This window comes from Cyrtonyx montezumae, unplaced genomic scaffold (genome assembly GCF_038088225.1).
Source record: "Cyrtonyx montezumae isolate F1298 unplaced genomic scaffold, pur_monq_1.0 scaffold_10, whole genome shotgun sequence".
Classification (NCBI taxonomy): Eukaryota; Metazoa; Chordata; class Aves; order Galliformes; family Odontophoridae; genus Cyrtonyx; species Cyrtonyx montezumae.
Genome location: NW_027071826.1, coordinates 10,564,813 through 10,583,326, shown reverse-complemented (window position 1 = coordinate 10,583,326; position 18,514 = coordinate 10,564,813). Strand labels below are relative to the sequence as shown.

General features: G+C 37.8%; 1 protein-coding gene across 3 annotated transcripts in view; it reads right to left on the bottom strand.

Annotated features, from left to right (window-relative positions):
* The window catches only part of BEGAIN (brain enriched guanylate kinase associated), a 145,659-nt gene that overhangs the window by 94,441 nt on the left and 32,704 nt on the right, over positions 1-18,514 (bottom strand). For 2 of the 3 annotated variants that reach the window (XM_065755679.1, XM_065755676.1), the window contains exon 3: positions 9,545-9,573. The exons of the other annotated variant lie outside the window; for it this stretch is intronic. In XM_065755679.1, coding sequence (XP_065611751.1) covers positions 9,545-9,573 — 29 coding nt within the window. The remainder of the gene's footprint in view (positions 1-9,544; positions 9,574-18,514) is intronic. 3 annotated transcript variants of the gene reach the window in all.

The following is an 18,514-nucleotide window of genomic DNA, read 5'->3' as shown; positions in this document are numbered from 1 at the left end:
AAGCAACAGCAAAGTGTCAGGAGAGCAGCCCAGTCTGCATGGTATTACCAGTAAAGCATTAATTAGAATTTTACCGTTGAAACTATAACTAGAAGCTTCCGTAACCTTCAATCCAAGTAACATGAAGCTAGTGTTTATTATTATAACCTAGGAACACATAGCAAACAAGAGGGCTGTTCTGAAGGTAATGCCTCCTATTTTAAGATGTTGGTTCACAGTGCCTGAGGTGAACGGTGAATGTTGTTGTAGGTATGGCAGTAGAGATTGATTCTTCCTGCCAGTATCCCATTACATTTTGTCACCGTGCATCAGATGGCATCAGAGGGGCAGTATGAGAAAATGACATCTGATGTGGAAGAGTATGTGAAGCAAAGGTGTGTCACTGAGTTCTTCCATGCAGAAAAATGACATTGATGGACATTCTTTGGTGTTTGCTGAACATTTAAGGAGACCAAACAGTGGATGTAGCACAGTGAGGTGGTGAATGGTGAGTTTCAGCAATGGTGCCAGTGATGTGAAAGACAAGCCACTTAGTTGTTGGTTGGCCACTTAGAATGTTATTTGTAGGTTTCTGTTCATCACTGGTGGAAATATGAAGTTAATGGTAGTGATTGTATTAAAAAAAGTGTATTGTAGCTGAGAATTTCCTCTATTAAGAAGTGTTATTGTGCTATTTATTGTAGTTTCCTAAGAAATATATAGGATGTACTACTTTTGGAGTGAATGATACGTGCTGTTTTTATAATAATGCCTTCAAATATAATAATAAGTAATACGTGTCTTCAAATCAAAACATATCAGGAAAAAACATCTATGTTAGCACAGTTTCTCTCAAATCACTCCAAGGGTACCATGGAATTAACAGGACATCTGAAAGCTTGTGATTTATTTATTTATTTGTTTGTTTATTTATGTTTTTAATCTAGATTGTATTCAGTCCTGGCTTGTAAAGGAAAACTTCCAGTAGCTCACAGCCTGTGAAATTCATAAGTTCTTATAACTGTATCTACTGAGGCTGTGTCAAATTTTATAGTGCAACACAACTAAAGGAAAGCAAGTTCAAGACTGCAGGTGCTGTAAAAAATCTGCATCAGCAGCTTTGTCAAGGTGGAAAAAAATGTCATCTGTTATCTAGAAAACTACCATCATATGCAACAGACAAGACAGCTTTCTCTCCTGAAGTGACATATTTTAGCAGATTACCTGCTTAGTGCTATAACTGCATAAACTTTTAATTTCTCAGGAAGAAACTTCTTGCAAGTTTTGGTTGTGGTTTTCTCTTGTAGGCTGAGGAAGGAATGGGAAAGGGGGATTACTTTGTTACCAAACTGTATAGGTCAGCTAAATTCGGCCCAAAGAAACTCTTGCCATTCTTTCCTATCAGTGACTCATTTTCTACCTCTTCAGTCATACAAAGGATTAATGAATTTTTCTCTTGAAAAAACCAAGACTGTTTACTTCAGCCATTCCTTCACATGGGACTTGGGAGGACTGCATGTCTTCTAAAATAGCTAGACATTTCTTGCTATTGGTTACTCCAGCAGTAAAAGCTTAACAGAATGGACATGAGGGACAAACTGACTGCACCTTGTGAATAAATAAAACAGGATCTGAATTTTTTTTTTCCTCTTGACTGGGATGATTTTATTTTCGTGTGTTAAGTTATGCTACTCCAAGAAGCTTGCTCAAATATCATTTCTGCTCTGATTTTCTCCGCTTTACCTATGTTGCTTTAGACTAGTTTTCTGGATGTCTGGTATTCATTCAGAGTATCTAACTCTCATGTGATCTTTTACACATTAATTATTGCTCTCACACCAATAGGAATCTAAATGTAGATGTGCTCTTGCTATTTACAAGCTGAGAATCAAAACTAAGCATACAATTTATTCTGAATTCAAATATAACTATTGCATTGCTACAGATTGCATGTCTGCAGTCTAAAAGCTGTGTTTCTCTACAGAAAACAGCACTTTCACCTTCGTAAAGAATATGACTCTATCTGTGAATATACTTTGTTACTAGCTCCCTGTTGAGCTGCTAAGAATAGTGGGCCAGACTGCAAAACATGTATTTTGATGCTCATGGATCTGTATTAAATCTTGGAACATATTTGGTACAATTGGCCTGAACTACTCCTGATTAACTCCTTAGTAACACTACTTCCTCATTACAGGATACAGATAGGATTCATACCAAGAGGAAAGGACAGGTGACACAGCAAATACAAATTCAGTTAAATATATGAGCATGAAGTCATTTGTCATGCACTTGCTGCTACATAAATGCCATTTCAAGCACCTGTATCTGTAGGACTTGACAGTAAGACCAATTATACAGCTATATAGAAAAAAAAAAATTGTCTATTTGTAGACTAGTCTCTACAGGCAGACCACTGAAATCCACGTCACTTTGTGCATTACCCTGACTAAGGCAGAATCTTGGAGTAAATGGCAACGTAAAGATTTAGCACTTCGTAAAAAGAAATGCACAGAAAAGGAGACTGCTGTTTACTTATCTCTTCAAATTGCCTACTGTAAGAATGAGTTGGGAAAAAAAAATTAAGTTGCCATTCACTGCTGGAAATTCCAGTATAGCTCTCAGAATGCTTTAATAATAGAGCAGTTCCTTAAACTGATCTCCCTGTCTAAATGGCAGTTAAAGCTAACAGAAACACATAAAACAAGAGCATCTCTTTGACTTGATTGAGATGGACACTTCAGGATTAAGGATGGGAAACTTAGTCTTGCCTAAGAGGGCATCTTTTTGGAAACATGAAAGCCTCTTGTGAATGTGAGGGTCTTCTCAGCATGATGAGTAGCTCGGTGACTTCCAGAAAACATTTGAAGCTCCTCTTTTCTTCTTGTAGACAGACTTCCTTCTCTGCCTCCTCTCTCTTTTAAAGACATGTGAAATTGACATGAGGTAGTCAATACTTGCATTTTGCTCTACTTTTCTTAAATGTAATTTGTGTACTAATGATGTCCTGGTATGTCATACAACTCAATTAGCTACTGCGTTCCCATGTTCCTCTGTGCTACTCTGTAATTATATTTGCACTTCTAGTTGCAAGTCTGCTGTGTGAGGTGTGTGTATGTACTCTTGCAAGTTAGAGTTTTGCTGATATGGTGATGGTTGGACAACTTCAGGAAGTGAACAGATAGCTCTGTGCTCCTCAGAGCTTTGTGAATGCACACAGGAAGAAAGTTATGCTCTGAGAGACGGTATACATGTATGCAATATTTCTGACTCTATGTATAAACTTGAATAAAATGAACCAGCAAGCAGAGACTGTGCACTTTGCAATGAGGTAGATTTTCTTCCTGGAAGAGCTGAACAACAGAATGGTGTGGTTCGCACAAGTAGCAGGATGGTCACATGAGAGAACCTAGCAAGGACCTACAGGCACTAATAATCCACCTACCCCACTTGAGAATTCTCTAAACTATACAAACCTCTTATTCATTAATTCCTAAAAGTACAATTACTGCTTGCTGGCTGTGTTTAAGCACACTATAATTCTAGCTAAGGTCATCACTAAGGCAACTTGGACCCTTAGGTTTTTACTTGAACATTTTTAATGTGATAAGGTCAATATTTTTTTCATATACTTTATATGATTTTGATTTTTGTTTTTAAGAATATTGAATTAAATCCACTGATTGTTTTTTATTTGAAAGTATTTGCAAATCACTCTTGTGTTTAAAAGATAAAATAAAACTGATTGGTAAATTAAATTGCCTGAGCCATGCCAGCATCAATAGCAGTTGAAAAATCCTGTAGAGAAGTGTCTACAGGCTTTTGCAACTGTAAAACCAGTTATCTCCTTGCTCTCATCAACCTGTGGCAGCAGCAAGCATTCAAATAGTACTTGATTTCATCATACTTGGGTGCAGTTCACAAACTATGCTGCTTTTGAGCACTTTTTGGTTTGCAGCTTAGAAGCCTTTATGCTCTTCAGCTTCTAAGATTGTTTTGTTACTGCTGCAGTCATCGTCTCAGCTGTGTAAGTTCCTGCTCTTGTTATTTAGCACACTTCCCTGGTAGCTGTGGTCCAAGTGCTTACATAAACTGAACTCCAGCTGCTATTAGCAATAAAGAGAATGTGGAGAGCATCCAATTTTCCCACCTTTGTTTTTTTTGTTTGTTTGTTTTGTTTTGTTTTACAATCAAGGATCACTTTAGGGAAAATTTGTTCTGGATGCTCTAATCCATGTGTCACAAAATTTGAACTAATCATGAATACTATAATAAATAGACTTCTTTATTTTTTGTAAATTTTGTCAGATTATCCTCTTTTTTTTTTTTTTTTCCCCTCATACTCATAGTATTGCTCAGTGCTGCACTTTGTCTTACAAGAAAGGGGTAGGCAGAGCATTATTTGTAAGCCTGGTATCTCCTAGGTCCAGCCTCTCCCCCATGACTCACTGCAGCTCCCAGTTTGATGGCATGGCTCATCTCCTCCTACCTACTTCCTCAGTCTCTTCTGATGTTTGCTCAGCTCCCACTTGTCCCTGCAGGCCACTTTCCTCTGCTGTACCTGGTTTCCTTCAGTTTGAATCTATTCTGTTATATTTTCCTGTCATGTTTCTTGCTTGCTGGACACTTCCACTCTACTGAATATTTACCTAGAGGTAAAAGATACAACATTTGTTACAGCATGTGACTGGTGATTATTCCTTCCATACCAAAGTTACTTCCTTTTAGATCATTTTTCAAAGCAATAAAATTGAGGTTTAGGGCATGGGGATGTAGGCCAACAGAAACTGCGTTTTCTGAGTTGAAGTTGTACTGGTTTTACTGACTAGTACATATGACAATAGTTGTGAAAATGGATTGGACTCAGATATAAACTACGCAAGCAAATTGTGTCCGTGACAGCGTTAATAAAACTCCTAGAACTGGTGGCTCTGCACGCAAGACCTTGTATAAAGTGAAATGTGTAAGCCTGGAAGAAAAAAATCCCCTTCCTTGTGCTTAAGTAACTATGATAAAATTAACGTTTATACAGGCTGAGAGAAGGGAGGACAAGGTGGGAATTGCAGGAAATTGCAATGTGTTCATTAGCATATGAAGAGGGCTTCATTTATACCAAGTGACAGCATGATCTAGTGGGCATTAAAGGAGGTATTCACTTACCCACTCAACTACCATAGGAACTTCTCCCCACGGCTGCACATGCCTTTGATGTTCCTTTTAAAGAGTGACTTTTCCTTTCCTACCGAAGATGAACTCAAACATGCTTGAGAAAAGTCTTAAGTCTGAGAAATTCAAGCGACTTGGATTGAGCTCCTGACTTACTACGAGCTGCGTGTGCAAAACAGATCACTCTTACACGTGCTGAAAGAAGTGCTGTAATGAAATAAAGATGTTATCTCACAGATCCTCGTGAGGTTTGCATCACTTTGATCAGAGATCTATGGATGAGGAGTGAAGTGCCACTACTGGTGCTGCTGAAGTACTCCTCAGCTGGAGGATAACGCAGCTACACTGTGGTCTGGGAAGCATGAAGTCTGTATTCTTGTAGGCACTAATTATGTGAGTCTAGCAGTTCATGGTGGTGATGTGTACTGTTCTATGTACCTTTAGTTTAAGTGGTATCTCCTTAACTTTAACTGATATCTCCAGTGGAATGAGATACTCTTCAATGCAAGAAATGCTGTGAATCTGATCAAAAATTGTGTACGAACATGTCAGGAAGTCTCTTACATTAAACCTCACAACCTATAACTTGAAAGTTTAAATGTATTTCAAGCAGGATTAAATGGAAACAATGAAAGAGTTACTGTGTGAGTTTGTACTGGTATTTTGGTGAAACTGGCAGGCATTTTCCTTTTGCGTGTGTAGACATGCTGGTGGTTAAATTTGACATGGAGGAGTAATTTCCTGAGTGTTTATAATGTAGTGTGCCCACCACCACTAGTCATCTGCAAGGCCAAGGCTTGGAAGGCATGTGCTCCTCATGGAGAGATGCACCTGAAACAGCACAGCACTGAGTCAAAATAAGTTAGTATAGGTGCACTTGAAATGTACTTAACTAAAATTTATGTTCCTTGTTTGCAAACGCAATAAAGAACTATGTCTACAGAACTGTCTGTAAAAGGTTGTAGTCAGATTTAATTAATGTTTAAAATGGCCACTTAACCATGCACAACCAAAATACATAAGTACAGATCTCCAAGGGGTTTGTGCTTAGGAGTTAGTTTTACTTCCTGCGTAATATATTGGGATGTTGAGATGTTATAAACATATGTAATGCTAAGAATTTTTGCACGTGAATAATTCTGCAGCAACTAATCCTTCTGGTTGACATTTGCGTATAAAAAAGCATGTTTTCAGATCTACAGGATGTCATTCCCATATCAGGCTCTAGATATTGATAACTCCCCTTTCTGCTTCCTACTGCTCCTTCCACCTGTCATGCTGTTGGATTTAGCCACCTGGTAGAAAAAGACAGGACGGGATGTATGTTGCAGAGGTCCCTTGCCCTGCAAGGGAAATGACCACTGTTTAACGTGAGATTAATTCTATCTCTCCAACCAGATTCTGTGTGAAGGAACATAATGCTAAGGTGTGTGTCTGAGCTCACGAAAACATTATTGCTCAGGAAATTCGCTGTTAGTGATAAGTAGATCAGTTTTGCAGTTGTCTGTCTCTGTTTCTCATGGGCCTGGCCACCTCCAGTCCTTGGAGTGTCCCAGATACTCCAGACAGGAGAAGGGGCACAGCTTGCCTGGCAACTCAGAGCTGCAGCCTTTGTAAAATATCTGGGCCTGTGGGCTCCCAAGAGCTGCTAGCATGGAGCAGCTCCTCTGAGAAATGTGATTCTCTACACCTATTCTATTTGTTAAAAAGCCTTTCTTCTCTTGAAGTGTGCTGTGGACTGCAAAGCCAGCTCTCTCTGACCCTGAATTTTGGGAATTTTTACCCTGTATGAGTCTTGCATACAGGTATAGGGGTCTTTTTAGTTTTTAGTTTTTTGTTTTTTCTCCTTTTTTTCTCTGATTCCAGGTCCCTATTCCAAACCCCTTTCCACTTGTACCTTCTGCACACTCAGTTTGTGCCTGGATGCTGCAGGATTGTGCAGCAGAGAGAGCAGGGAAAGAGATAGGTCTAGTAGGACATCTTCAAGTACTCTATGTCGATGGCTCTTCCTGCATTGTTTCTACATCTTATCTATAACAAAAAATAACACTCCACTACCTCTTTCCTCATGGCCTGTCCTCCTCCCTCATTATAATTCTTTTCCTTCCCTAATTTCAGGCTCTTTCTTCTCATGGCCTCTCTGAGACCACTGTGCCAAAGAGATGAGGCAGCCTGCCTTAACCTGGGTATCAGGCTTGGAGGGGCTTAGTAAAAATTGAGTTCTCTCAGGTCCATGAGTTTAGCAGACATTTAAAACAATGACTCCTGATTTTGTTTCTGTTGCCCTGTCAGTTTGCATTCAGGACAATAACTGTGGACAGGAGCCCATCAACGTTTGGATTGGAAGAGCACAACTTCTGCAGTCAAAGAATCACAGAAAATTCTGAGTTGATAGGGATCCATAAGGATCATTGAGTCTACCTCTTGGTTCCGTACAGGACCACCCAGAAATCAGACCTCTTTCTTCACAAAGAGAGAGCAGGTCCTGCTGGAATTTCCCTTTCTCATCTTGCTGCTCTCCTTGGTCAGCAGCTTGGGTGATGGGGGCCAATATCAATCAGAAGCAATTTTTTACACAAAAGAAGACCAAGCAGAAAACTTCATTAACAAACTGCTGACACAGCCTGACCCCTCTCTTGTTTGAGTGTAGCTATTAACTCCCACCTCCTTCAGTGAAGCAGTGTGAGATTTCCATCTGTACAAGTGCTCAGGAAGTACTGAGGTAAGGAATGTTTCATGTCTGACAGCTGTAAAACTAGGGTGCTAGGAAGCTGACGCTTTATGACTATTTACTCTTCTCATAGAAAATTCTCTCTTTTTCATTACATTCCTGAGCTTATCCTCCTGGGCTCTGCTGCCTGTTATTGTGAATGTGGCAAGAGCAGAAGCCAAAACATGCTCAGAAAAGTATTAGAAGTACTATAGCATGTTTGTTCACACACGCTTGTCAAGTGAACACGTACTTATGTGTTTGATTGCATCTGCTAACAGAGTAATTCATGACATGAATGTGCATATACCATATGAGATCCCATTTAGAAATTATAGTAAACGCAGAACCACATACTGAGGTGTTTTCTCAGTCCTTACTCAGGAAAAAAATCAAAACAAAACAAACAACTCACAGCTGTAGTATATAGTTCCAATTTGCATGCAAAACCACAATATGGTGCATAATATTTTTTCTTTCAGTTTAGAAGTTATTCTTTCAGTGACATGGAAAAGTACAAAAATGTACAACTGAAGTATGTATTGACATTAGAAACTTTTGGCTGCACATCTTCAAGTCCATTGTGAGAGATAACCTCGTTGTTCTCCTCAAAAGAAAAACAGAATTTTGTTTCCAGCCCGGAATTCATTAACCATCTGTTTTTTCATGACTGCCTCTCTTTATTGTAGTTATATCAGAATTCTAGAACTTTTCTGCATTTCTGAAAACTCAGGGTAGTCATTGTAAACTCAAGGGATGTAAAAAGTTATGCTTGGACAATAGTTGCCACTATCCAAACTGAGTCACCGGGTTCAGGATAGGAATTTGGACTTGTTGAAGAAAAAAAAAAAAAAAAAAAGTCAGATCAAGGCCAGTATTTTGGCTTATCAAAATGAGCTTCATAATGTATCAAAATACAAGGTTCAACTTTTTATATTGATAATAATATAATTTTCATTATACTTGATTTAATCAATAGAAATAACTTGATTTGAAATTTTGAAATTATATTTAATGGTGCTAATTAAATGTGCTTTCTTTGCTGTTTTTTTTCTTTCTTAATAGCATACATGAAAGCAATATCCCCCAAAGCAGACTTGCATTTGGACATGAGATGGAAAACTTGTATTTATAAAAAGCCATTTCTTTTTGCTTAAAGCAGTGAGATGTGCTGAGAAACTGGTACAGTATGACAACACTTTAAACACAGAGGAGATGAGATTTGTCTGCCTGATATACAATATAAAACAAAAATCGAACACCAATCTTACAACATTATGCTGAAACAAACCACAGTAATTAGATGCTTAGAAGTCAAGCCTATATTTTCTTTTTTTTTTTTCATGAATTATTGATCCACTTTCCTCATTAAATGGATAGTAAGCTCTTGCAGTAAATGGACAAGTGACTACAACATTTATATAATCATATATCCTCTGCATCTGGCAATAAAACATGTTTGTGTATAAAACACCCCTTTGGAATTGACATGTCTGCAAAACAGATTTACTACTATAACCACACTCCTTTTCTTTTGTCTCTAAAACACAGCTTCCCTTACATCATCATGCAATCCAGTATTTTACTCCGGTCGTATTAAGCAAAATATGTTCAAAGAGCCTGTATCGTCCTTTGTGCAGCAGAACATTTCTCGTCTATAGTGAGATGTAAATAAACTGTCTCACTTACCTTATTTTCTCCATCTCTGCCGCAGAGGCCTACAAGAAATCAAATAATAGGAGCAAGTGAATGAAAGAAAACATTCACTCTGCAGATTTATGCATAGTTAAGCTTTCCAAATGGTTTTCGACAAGTGTCTACAAAGCGACGGTAAGCAAACCCCACATCTGCATTAGCCGAAAATAACACTGAGAGATTAACTCAGGAATAATGCAGCACGCTGCAGGAGTACTGTGTATACCCACGAGCCATGGGCAACAGAATGACTCAGTTGTAGCACTGAGGCAGAAAATGGTGAGAGAAAGAGGAGGAAAAAAAAAAGAAAAAAGAAAGCAGCAGCAAGTAACAGGTTACTGTGCCTCCTGGGTTTCAGAGGAAAAGTTGAAATGCAGTGCTACCCTCTGCGCAGTGGGCATGGCAGCAGTGCTCGGCTGGATGGGAAATTAAAGTGACTTCATCACACGTGAATTTAGATTTGGAGTTCAATTCGTCGTGTTTCACGGAGCCTGACAGATGGAGTGGACACAGGCTGGCATCCTTCGTGGGAGTTTCAAATAGTCAAATTACTTTCCTCCAGTAATACGCTATCTTGACAATTAGCATCTCAATGCGTGTAGGCTTTTTGTTAACCCCTTCGTTGCTACTCATCCGCAACTCCAGTACCTGCCCGTTCCCTCTGCTTGCCGTGCAAGCTGGGCTCTCGTTAACCCTTTGGCAGCTCCACTGCACTCCTGTAGCCTTGACTTTTTACATCCTGTTGGAGCAGAAGGTGGTAATTTCATTAATCTTCCTTGTTTCTTTTTACCATAGAGATGTTGTGAATTCTATTTATCTGTAACACAGAGACTCGTTAATCTCTGACAGTACTTATATGAAAAGCAGACTCCTGTTAACCCCTTGGATCTCTTTTTCATCATTATTTTCTGCAGGTCCTTAATAGCTGCTTCTGTTTCATCTAATCATCCCTCTGGCACAGAATCTCATCAATTCTCCTGGTTCTGCTTTATTGAATCTAGGGAATGAACACTTGGAGCAACACTGCAAGCTTTAGAGCCAGACAAATCCCAACATCTCAGAAACTCTTATTCATACTGAAGGCATTGCCCATTAATCATGAACACTTTAAACCCTATTGATTAATGACTAACGATCATATTTGAGTATGAAATAAATTAAAGATTAAAAATAGGGAAATTCTAATCAGTTATCCAGCAGGAAAATTGTCAAACTGACTAATAAAACATACCAAATGACAAATTGTTGGTTCCTCATCATGTCACTCTTCCCCCCCCCCCCCTTCCCCCCCACCTTCTCATTTATTTTTGATTTGTCTATTAGATAAGTTGTCAGTTAGGACAGTGTTTGAATGGTAATTTCTGAAGATGGTAGGCATTCACCAGAACTTGGTATGCAAGAAGCCAGCTGCAGGAAAACCCCTCCTCAGCTTCCCAGTAGTGGATGTGATGCACATCGCTTGCTCTCTGCTTGCCTGCTGGGAGCATGGGGTTGCCCACTGTAAATTCTGGATTTTAAGACTAAAAATCTAAAACAGGGATTTCTAATTACTTTATCTAATGTTATCAATGTTTATCTAAACATTGAATCCATGAGGATTCTAGAATGTGCAGTAAATTGTTTAAACTTTATTGACTGTAAAATGAAACTCGTGTGCTTTTCATGAACATAGGAAACCCCTGGTAACCCCGTGGATCTTAGCACTTCGGTTTTTTTCACGGGTACTCAAAACAATTTCCATAATAGTCGTGTTCTTGTCATTCTGAAGCTAGGCATAACTTTCGCTAAACCTACTCACTGTTGCTTTGCCTTGAACTGCAGGAGCCACCCATGAAGACTGGGTGCTTTAAGATCTGATCTTAGTGCTTTTGTTGTGGCAACAATATAAGGGAAGTTGCCTGAGCCTTTGCTTAATGCGTTGAACGTTGCTTTAAACGTTCCTATGCTCGTGGTGTCAGGGTGAGGGTTGTTACAAGGGACTTAAGTGCTAGATGGAGAAGAGAATCTGTAGGCTGATTTTTTGGCTATACTATTGACCTCATCTATGAATGCAAGTGAGTCATTGGCTGTCAATCCCAACAGGAAATTAGTAGGAGAAAGAAGAAAAGTAAAAGCTTGCACCAAAACAAACCAGAAAACTAAACCAAGCTGCAATTTCATCAGTCTGATTATTATTATTATTATTATTATTATTATTATTATTATTATTATGTCTCTTCCATTTTCCTTTCTCACAGTAACATTTGGTTTCCTTGTGTATGAGAAGGCTAATTATCCCTTAGACCTTTGGGGTGGTTATCCTCTGCCTTTCTTTGACCGTGTGGGCAATGTAGAGTACTCCTTGTCTCCTAGACTGATGGTAGGAGCAATGGCTTCAACTCACCCTCCTCGAGGAGGATGCCCTGACCTGAGTCAGAGACTTTCTGGGCCATAGCACTGCAATGCTCTCTCTCTTCTTTTAATGAGGACCTACTCTCAGTAAATAAATAACAGCAGATGGGAGGACTAGGTCTCAGGTGTTTTTCAGGTGAATGGCCTAGCTTACATGCTAAAGAGTCAAAGAAACATGTAGAAAGATTTGCTCGTGAAAAAAAAGGTAAGAGCATCCACATTGTTTTCATACCAAGCAGTTTGTCTCAGAAAATTTATGTTCCTTTAGATGATCTTTTTTACGCTCTCTCGTTTTTTCTTTTTTTCTTTCCTCTCCCCCTCTTTCTATCTCTTTCCAAAAACCTTAGAAATTCAAAATGATTTTAAAAGCTTGCTTTTCTGAAACAGCTCTGTTTTCAGAAGATGGCAATTTTGCTAAGGCAAAATTGTTGTAGTTCCCTGCCACTGCTACAGCCTATGGAATCTCAGAGTCTATATCATCCTTAGCTCTTTATGAATGCTCCCATCTGAGATGTCTTAACAAATTTATTTTGAAATATATTCTAAATGGCTCTGTGTTGCCCAATTGTAGGGCATCCTATGGGATTTATTTTGAGTACAAATACTGAAGTTAAGGTTGGTATGAGAGTGTCCTTTATGTCATTCATGAGTTGCTGTTTTCTACTGGGTTTGTCTATTGTAAGCGCTTCATGATGCCTGAACAGAGCACTGTGATTGAAGGCTTGTGTGTTTTCTTGAATGACATTTTTAATTAAGATCAGTAATAGCCTTTAATTATAGAAATATCTGATGTGATTTAAATACCTTTTTTCTTTTTTTAAACAATATCAAGGCAGCATGACTAAAGCATTTTTAATGTCTAAAAATAGCAAGTTTTCACTTAAACAGAACCATCAGCCTCATTAATTTAATGTCCTATATATCCACATAAACCAGTCTCCACATTTTATGTAGAAAAGTTTAAGGATTTTCCTTTCTGTGGAAGTGTTTGGTACAGTCGCTTTGCCTGGGAGCACTTTTAGGCCATGTCTAAGGGTACTAGTAGAAAAATCTCTGCTTTTTAAGTGTTTGAACTGTGTAAATATTAAACAGAACAACGGACAAGACCTTTTTTTCTGATAGTTGTAAGCATCTGAATGTTCATTTTGGAATGAGAATTCTAAGGACAAGGCTTTTTGTTGCTGTAGGTTTTTTCTTTATTTTCTTATGCTTATTCTGAATGACTATTTGAGATTCTTTGTTATTCAAGAATAAAATCAGTTGCCTGACTGAAAGTGGGGATGCTGTTAATGGAAACTCTAGGATGTATTACTGTGGCATTTTTTTTAAATCTAGTATATGGTTACTAACTTCCAGTCAGCATGACAAACTGTCTGTTTTCAAGTCAGTAGAGCAAACAAAAAACACTGTGATTCTGCTGTGTTTGTTTTTGTTTGGTTGGTTGGTTTGGTTTTTAATTTCCCTTTGTTTTATTAAAGAGTTAAGGAATCACAAGACAATGGCAGAACATTTTTAGTCCTTTTCATATAAACTACATCTGCTGGTTGAATTTCTTGAATTATTTATTTATTTCTTTTCTTATATGGCTGGTGTTTATAATGTAGATTAAAAAAAAACAAAGAAAAAAAACCTCAATTAATAAAGTAGAAAGTTATGCTGACAGTCTATCCATCATTCTATGAAATTCCCATGGTGACAGCATTGGCAAAATATTGACTTTCTTCCTTTATTTATAGTAGCATTTTCTGAAGGATAAGCATTCATGAGATTTCAAGTGTCTCAGCTATGTAATGAAATTCTCTTCCTATAACATCTTGAGGTCATTTTTTACAGGTACAGATGTTCATATGAAATGAAGTGAAACCTCTATTTTTGTTTATTTGTTGGAAAGAGATACTTTGTTTTAGAAGGACAAACAGGATCCAGAGTCTAGCTTAGTACTGAACAGTCTTCCCTCTGAGTTTAGTGGACTTTGAGTTAGCGTGTTGGCTAGCTGTGGCCAAATGTCAAAAAAGAGCAACAGGAAGTTACTGCCTCTCATTTAGTCTGACTGTTATTATTCTGACTTATCAGTACTGTGGAAGTTACTTTTATTTCTGTGTTGTGGAGAGCTGTAAATGAGAGTTTATCCATAGGTAAAGACTTCCAAATCTCTAGTACATTTGTAAACTGACACATTTTCAACTACAATAGTTTCACTTAAGCATTTCTTTTTGTGCTTGCAGTACTACTGAAGTCTGATTGAGAGGGACAAATGTAACCATATTCCTTTTCTTTTCTGTAGTGTAAAAGATTTGGTTTATGGACTATATATCTTGATAGGATCAGTCTTTTATTTAGACTCAATCCATTTTTAAAGTACATTTTTCAATGTGCTACAGAAGTGATATTTGAAAAAAGGCTAAAACTTAGTTTATAGGAACTTTAATAGAATTGGAGGAATCATCTGTCTGTCTTTGATTTGGCTTCATGTAATCTAAGAATCTAATGTTTGTTTTGAACAAAGAATAATATTTCTGTAGAACTCTTGCATGTAATTGTCATGGAGGTAGAAAGAAAATTGAATCCAGTTCTCTATGGTTGATACTGGAAAAGATATTTTGTTTAGAGTATACCTCCTCCATGTACACCTGTGCACCACAGACTGTGAAATACCTCCAGTGTTCTCAGACAGTCCACAGTCAGTATGTAAACGTGAAGTGGCACAAAAATTCACTGGGGGGAGAAGTCAGGAGTCAAGAGCATCTCTAACATCCTATGTTCCTGTAGTAGTAAGGAATATGTTGAGATTATTGAACTTTTTCCCTTGGAAAGAGGATCATCACATATACTACAAAGAATGCAAATATTTCATTAAACTATAAGGTTTTTGAAAATCTGATCTGAGGGAAAATATCTGGCATTTAATTTAGACACGAGTAACCATGAGTAAGACATACCAATTCTTTCTGTACCATCAAGACCAGTATCGGATCATCCTAGCATAGCTTCTCTATCTGGCACGAACATATGGCATTTCCTAAGGTGAAGAAAGAAACACTCCACCACTAAGTTAGGTAACAAATAGAAGCTCAGCCCTTTGGAACTAATGGCATACAGCGAAGATATGCTGTAAACAAAACCACCTCAGTAAACAAGTAGATATGTTTTCTTCTTAATTCTTAGAGATGAGAATTAAGTTCAACATCCAAAATCTACACATCAGGCATGAATGTATGTCTCCAGATTACCACTACACTGTCATGCAATATCCATCAGCCTACTACACTCCATCTTGGAAGAAGTTTGCTACTTCTTGCTCAGTGTGTTACTGAGCACTTCTAAACTGATTGAAATCAGAGGGTGATTCCAATCATGCTATATTTGGTATGGTTGGTTTATCTTTGTTTAATCCTGTAACGGTTTAAATTTAAGGCATGCAACTCCCACCCTGTTTTTAAATTCTGACAGGCATTTATGGAGAGATGTCTTATCTGAGAGGGGAAACAAAAGTGATTCTTTGACTGCTCTCAGAAGATTGAACTTATTCCTTCTGTCATTTCAGTCTTATTCCAAATTAACAATAATCTCAATTGAAAATGGATGTCCAGAGCTGTTCATCATGAACAAAAGATTCCACCCATATCTTGTGTAATAATAAGAATGCTTTAGTAACTTTGAGGAGAATATACAAAGGCTGTTCCAGAAGTAATGCCTCCTATTTTATTATATTGGTCTGAGGTGGATGTTGATGGTATTGCAGTAAAGGTTGAACTTTCCCACCAATATTCTATTTTATTTTGTTGCCATATGATAGGTGACATCAGAAGCTTTTGATATGGAAGTGCACACGAAGCAAAAGTGTGTCACTGAATTTTTCTGTGTGGAAAGAATGGCACTCATTGACATTCTTTGATGTTTTCTGAACATTTAAGGAGACCAAACAGTGGATGTGAGCACAGTGAGGTGGTGGGTGGTACATTTCAGCTATAGAGACAGCGAAGTGAAAGACAAGCCACGTTCTCAATGGCTGTGAATGTATTCATGAGTGGGACATGAAGGCTCTTGTTCATTGCTGGTGAAAATGCATAGCTAATTGTAGTGACTGTGTTGAAAAGTAGTGTTTGTAGCTGAGAATTTGCTCTATCAAACTGCTTTAGTGTGCTCTTTGTATTTGTGGTAGTTTCCACGGAAAAAAAAATTAGGAGAAATTACTTTCAGAGCAACTTGCATATCTGCAGTATATCTTATGTTTTTCTCAGATTTCCAATAGTTCTGCTGAGTCGGAGGCTTGTATGTATTTTAGTCTAAATATACTACATCTCTTTTTCTCTTCTACTTCTGTGTGATCCTAAGCGAAGTCTTCATGTAGATTGTTCTGTGTTAAACTTTACCCTATTTCCATTTTTCTACTTATCATCTATGCAGATCTGATCATGGACTCAAGTTCACTAATATGTGTTTGTAATAGGATGTGTCCAGAATTATCTTGCGAAGTTCTAATGTCTTCCTCCCAACCCAACAGACTTCCTTTTTAACATGATACTTTCAAAAATAAAGTTTTCTTTCCAATTATTAACCTGGATTTGAACTGTAATATATCACTTTTAAACAGTAATTCCAAGCTGAGCATCTTATACATTGCTTCCTACAAATCTAGGTAGATTAGGACATATTACCCAAGTAACAAATCAGTTCTTTTGTCAGTTTTAGCAGAAGTATCTTTTTGTGTTTTATGTTGCTTCTTTGCATCCTTACCTGTTCATCTTAATTGACAGTGGAAACTTTAACCTTCCTTTGATTTGTGTTTTCTCTTTACCAGTTAAGAGTACAACATTTGAACCAATGCTCTTCATGAAAAGGTTTTGCTTCTGGACTTGCTACTTCATGTACCCATGATCAGGATATTGGGGTGATTACAGTGGGATTCTTTGTATCAGCACAGTGAATGGGCTCAGCTTGCTCTTATTACCTATGGTAGTTACTGCTACACATTCTTCCTTCTTAATCAGATATCCTAAAATTATTTTGCATTCATAATCTCTAATGAAAGGTTAGAAAAAATAACCCTTTAATAAATGAATTGCTTCTAAATTATCCTGAACCTCTGACCTTCAAAATACACTATACCTTCTTTATTTTTTATTATTATTTTTTTAATTTCTCTTTCTATTTGTATGGTTGAAGATATTCTTAGAAATATTCTTGGAAAAATCTTCAGCAAGGCCTATTTTCTATGAAGTTATGACTGAAAGAGACTGGGAAACACCTGCAACAAAATTAAGATAGAAAACTTGTGTATTTTTCTCCATATAGGCCCTAGAATCCTCTACAGCATGTACTGCATGTGTGAGCATGTATCATATAACCACAAATTAAAATGAAAATATTACCTGCGGGCTTCTCTTTTGCATACTTGGGAAAATGTAACATTCTCAAGCTGTTATATTTCCTAATATTTTAGGATCTTTTTTTTGATTCCTTAGTTTCATTTTCATTCTGTAAAGTCTCAGAGCCAGCTTCCCAACAGGGGTAAATTAGCAGAGCTCTGGTGAAGTCAAGCCTTGCTGATTGATACCACTAGAGGCTCTGCTCTTAAATGGCTGTTCTGGTGAGTCAAGCTGATTTCTGTCATGCATAATATTCTCAGCTGGCATGAAATGCTGTAGACCCTCTTAAAAAACAGTCCCTAAAGAACTTGCACCTGTTCTCTGTGTTGCTTGGCAAACCATCCAGTGCAACCTGAACAAAAAAAAACCTAAACAAAATTAGGAGGTTCTCTGCCTTAAAATGGCAGTGAGGACTCCAATTGCTCAGTATGTTTTTGTATACTTTTTCTCAATCAAATTATTCAGATCTGTGCACCTAGTTAATGAGATTAAAATGACTACTTGTATTAAAATAGTTCTTGTAGCTATCAGCAGAGATGAGGCCCCATAGTGTTAAGAGCTGTACAATACAAACTCCTCATGTGAGGAAGAAAGCCTTTCTATGATGATCTGGCTGGATGAAAAAAAAATAGGTCGGTGCAGTATTTTCTTTTTTTGTTGTTGTTGTATGATACTAAGCAGCACTTCTGTTCTGTGAAAATAGACTGCACTATATTTTTTTTCTGAACAGTTCTTCAGCATTATATGATGCCACAGAATTACATAATGTTAAAACAGAGGTGAAGCGACCTTCTGTATACTTTACTTCCAGATAGATTGACTCCAGTGTGACCCCACCAGGTACAGTACATCAGTAAATACTGTAGGTGAGTGGAGACTGAGGAACCATTATAACATATAATCTTACTAAGTGAAGTCTGTTTCTCTTAAACTAATACATGGCGGTACCTACTGCACAATACCAGTATATATTTGTATGGGTCTGTATTACAAAAAATACTAACTGGACAGCAGGTTGAGGGAAGTGATCCTCCTCCTCTACTCTGCCCTGGTGAGGCCTCACCTGGAGTATTGTGTTCAGTTCTGGGCTACCCGGGATCTCCTGGAAAGAGTCCAGCAGAGGGCTACAAAGATGATAAAGGGCCTGGAGCTCCTCTCTTATGAGGAAAGGCTGAGAAACCTGAGTCTGTAGAGTCTTGACAAA